The sequence below is a fragment of the Propithecus coquereli genome, unplaced genomic scaffold (genome assembly GCF_000956105.1).
Source record: "Propithecus coquereli isolate 6110/MARCELLA unplaced genomic scaffold, Pcoq_1.0 Scaffold681, whole genome shotgun sequence".
Classification (NCBI taxonomy): domain Eukaryota; kingdom Metazoa; phylum Chordata; class Mammalia; order Primates; family Indriidae; genus Propithecus; species Propithecus coquereli.
In genome coordinates this window covers 241206-245239 of record NW_012152852.1, presented here as the reverse complement: position 1 = coordinate 245239, position 4034 = coordinate 241206, and the positions used below count along the sequence as shown (strand labels likewise).

The window sequence follows — 4034 nt, the reverse complement described above, 5'->3', positions numbered from 1 at the left end:
TCTACACCATAGAGCATCTACACCACAGATAGTACCTGAGGCAGACCAGGAACCAGGGCTGACCGTGTGCACAGAGAGCGTCTACACCACAGACAGCACCAGGCACAGCCCAGACCAGGAACCAGGGCTGACCGTGTGCACAGAGAGCGTCTACACCACAGACAGCACCAGGCACAGCCCCTGTGTAACCAGCACAAGTAACCAGAAGACGTCCTTTCCTTCCTCAGGTTGCAGGAGCCGCCTGCGATGGGCGGGCAGGTGAGCACGGGCAGCAGCGTCCCGAGCCGGCGCTGCGCGAGCGAAAACGCGGACTGGATGTCGGCGCTGTGCCCCCGCCTCTGGGACGTGCCGCTGCACCACCTGTGCATCCCCGGTGAGGGCCGGCGGGCGGGGTTGGGATGTCAGCTGCGCGTTCCCAGGGGGTGCGGTCGTGGGTGTGGGGAAAGCCACGGGCACACAGGTGGACACACATGCATGCACACAGACGTACACATGCACACAGATGTACATGCATGCACACACGTGCACACACGCCTGTCCCCCCGGTCTCCCTCGTCCTGCTACCACCGCAGAAGGCACACACTGCACCCCGGCAGGTGCCGCTCGGGGCTGCCTCGTCCGCTGAGGAATTCGGGGCTGTGCTCCTCTCTGCCCGCGGTCTGTGGTTATTTCTAGGGCGGGGTGGAGGACTTCAGCCCCGCTGTCCCCTGCGTCGTTCTGCGCCCCAGCTGTGCCGACAGTCCCCTGGGCTCAGCGCTCCGGTGCTGGGAGAAGCGAGACGCCCCAGGGACTTCGCGGCCAAACTGAACACGCTCGAGCCCACGCGATTGCGACCGTGCCGCGGAGAACAGCTCTGCACTGACGCCTGGGCTCGGGTGGGACACGCGGTGACGGCCACAGCTCGGGCAGGTCCCAGGTGACGTGCTGTGGTGTCCTGGCTGTGCCCGGGACACGGAACGGCTCTTGTCCACTGGCCACCGCGGATCTCCCTGCATGCACTGGGGCCGCGTTGCCATGTGAGTTCGTGCTCCGGCTTTCACTTTTTCTGTCCCGGGTTTTTCTGCCAAATCATTTGAAAGCAGCAGGATGCTGACTTCTGGTGCATGGTTCATTCGTGTGGAGCCGTGTCGGGCAAGACCACCCCACGGGCGAGACACGGGGAATTCCTCCCCCAGAACATTGCCCGGTGCTCCCAGCAAAGCAGCCCTGTCCTGGCCTTTTGCACAGCGGGCAGTTTTGTCTTTTCTGGAACTTTCTACAAATGGAATCCGACAGTGCGTACTGGCTGCTTTCAGCGGTGCTGTGGAGATCCACCGTGTTGTCACGTGGACCAGTGGTTCTCTTGTAGAATTTTGCAGCTTGTTAAAAGAGATTAGAATCTTCGGTTCACATGCATTTGAATCGGAGGGGCAGGACTCACTCTGCAGTTTTCCGGGGCTGCCCACTTGCTCCGGCAGCTGGACTCCCACCAGGGACACGAGCCCAGCCACTGCAGTGACGTGGTCCTTGGTGCTGTTTGGACCTCAGAGAAGAAACAGCCCCTGGGAATGGGACCTTATTTGGAAAGAGGGTCTTTGCAGATGTTATTCCCTAAAATGAGATCATCTTGGATTAGGGAGGTCCCTAAACCCAGTGACAGGTGTCCTCCTAAGAGACAGCAGAGGAGACACAGACGCAGAGGAGAAGCCACGTGGAGACGGAGGCAGAGACTGGAGTGACGCGGCCACAAGCCCAGGGACGCCTGGAGCCCCCAGGAGCTGGAAGAGGCAGGAAGGAGCCTCCCCCGGAGCCTGCGGAGGGAGTGCGGCCCCGAGACACCCGCGTCTCAGACTCCTGGGCTCCAGGACTGGGGGAGGATGCATTTCTTCAGGTTAAGCCCCCAGGCTGTGGTCCTCCCTAACATGGAAGGCCGAGTCCCTGTGTGTGGGGAATCACCTGCTCTGAGACCGCCACACACATGCACCATTTATCTCTTTAACGACTCTGCCCTGCAGAAACCCCAGCTATGCAAAGGTGTTTGCAGTGGTAAGAGTTAATTTTAGACAACACCCTGGAGCTGTAACTGTCTCGAAGAGGCTCCCAGCTTCCTCCCTCACATCCCCCTCTAAGGTGGGGACATTTCCTCCTGCAGGAGACGGTGTGTGTGGGGGGGGTCATCCTTTTCTGTCAGGTCACCTGCCCCCAGGTGTGTGTGTGTGTCGTTGGGGGCACAGGCCCCAGCGTGTACAGGCTTGTGGGGTCCGTGAACAAGTCCCTGGGCAGCCGGAGAGGCTCAGGGCTGGCCGGCTCGACGGCTCTGTTTACAAATTCCTAAGGTGCCATGTAGGGTATGTAATAATTTTAAATATATGATTTATAACAATATTTACTGGTTAGAACATAAAAGGAGAAAACCTTCATTTACAAGAAGTGCCCAGAAATGAGTCGGCTAACAATTTGGGGAAAAATCAAGTGAGGAGCTCGCCTCGTATTTTACATCAAAATATATTGCAGACTTTTAAAGATTTAAGTGAAAAAAGAAAGCCAGATTGTGCAGTAAGAATATGTAGGTAAATCTGGGGTCCTGAGCATAATGCCACGTACAAAAGCCACGGAAAAGACTGACGGATTTGACTTAAGAAATAAAAATGTAAATCTTCTGTCATTGAGAAATTGTGTGAACAGAAGTTAAAGACAAATTGCTCTGAAGCAGAAGCCGTGGACCGTCCCGTGGCGGGCTGAGTAACGTCTTAAACATACCGTGTCACCAGCCCACGTGGCCCTGCCCAGCCTCCCGGGCCGTTCCTACCGCCTCCACCTGCCCCGAAACCCGCTCACGCGAACCCGAGGAAACACGTCGCCACGTGAGTGACACACAAGGGCCCTGTCTCGTGGCACAGGACACGTTCTCATGAATCCACAGCACGAACGTGGACTCCAGTAGGAACTGGCTCCGGCAAGACAGGAGGTTCCCAAAGGAGGAAACACGAATGACTCATAAGTGTGTGAAAAAACGTCCAACGCCACGAGCGAGAGAGAATTCAGAGAGACATGCGACGGTGTTCGTTTTCCACAGAGCACATTGGAAAATCAATGTGGTTTTTGAAACTAAGGGTGGATTTATGGAGGGGACGGGCCCAGTCCCAGCTGGTGGCAGAGAGACCCGTGGGGACCTCGCCCAGGGTGTGGGCTGCGGCATGCTCTCCCTGCCGCGGCTCAGAGATTCCAGCCCCTGGGTTTAGTTCAAAAGCCGCGATGGGCAGGAGGCGTCTACGACGGGAATTTAAAGACCGCAGGTCCGTGACAGCTGTCAGCCACATGTGCTTCTAGACACATCGAGGGAGCAGACAGAGACATCACAACGCACTGTGGCCCCATGTTCTCCGATTTGGAAAACGCTGCTGATACTAAGTGAAAAGCAAATAAACATTGGCATAGTTCAATCCTGTTGTTCATATATATCTACAGATTTTATGTATATGTAAATATATACACAGTCATGCACCAAATAACAATGTTTGTGCCAACAACAGCCTGCCCATGCAACAGTGGTACCGTAAGATTGTAATATCGTGTTTTCATTGTAGTTTTTCTGAGTTTAGATACACAAATAGGCCCCACTATGTTGCAATCACCTGCAGTGATCAGCCCAATAAGAGACTCCGCAGCTGTGCGGCCCGGGAGCCACGGGTCATACCGCATAGCCCGGGGCGTAGCCGGCCGTGCCGTCTGGGTCTGTGTGAGACAGGGCACTGCAGGACCTCACATGGTGACAAAGTCGCCCAATGATGTGTTTCTCAGGACACAGCCCCATCATTAGGGAACACGTGACTATAAACACATTCTCCCCGTACGTGTGGGCCCACGTGTGATACATGTAGAACAGATATACATAGATGCGTGTGTTGCAATGTCAATACGGGATTTTAATCTTTTCCTTATCTCTGTGTTCTCATTTTTCTGCAATGGACATGAATTGCTAGGTGTGTCCTGGGGGCCACCGTGACAAAAGTATCACAGACTGGGGGCTACCACAGCAGGAATGTGTCCCCTCC

General features: G+C 55.5%; 1 protein-coding gene across 1 annotated transcript in view; it reads left to right on the top strand.

Annotated features, from left to right (window-relative positions):
- Positions 1 to 4034, top strand: part of LOC105823612 (PI-PLC X domain-containing protein 1-like) — an 85198-nt gene that overhangs the window by 30238 nt on the left and 50926 nt on the right. The window contains exon 2 of the mRNA XM_012660866.1: positions 228 to 373. Within this exon, the coding sequence (XP_012516320.1) occupies positions 247 to 373 (127 nt within the window). The 5' untranslated portion in view covers positions 228 to 246. The remainder of the gene's footprint in view (positions 1 to 227; positions 374 to 4034) is intronic.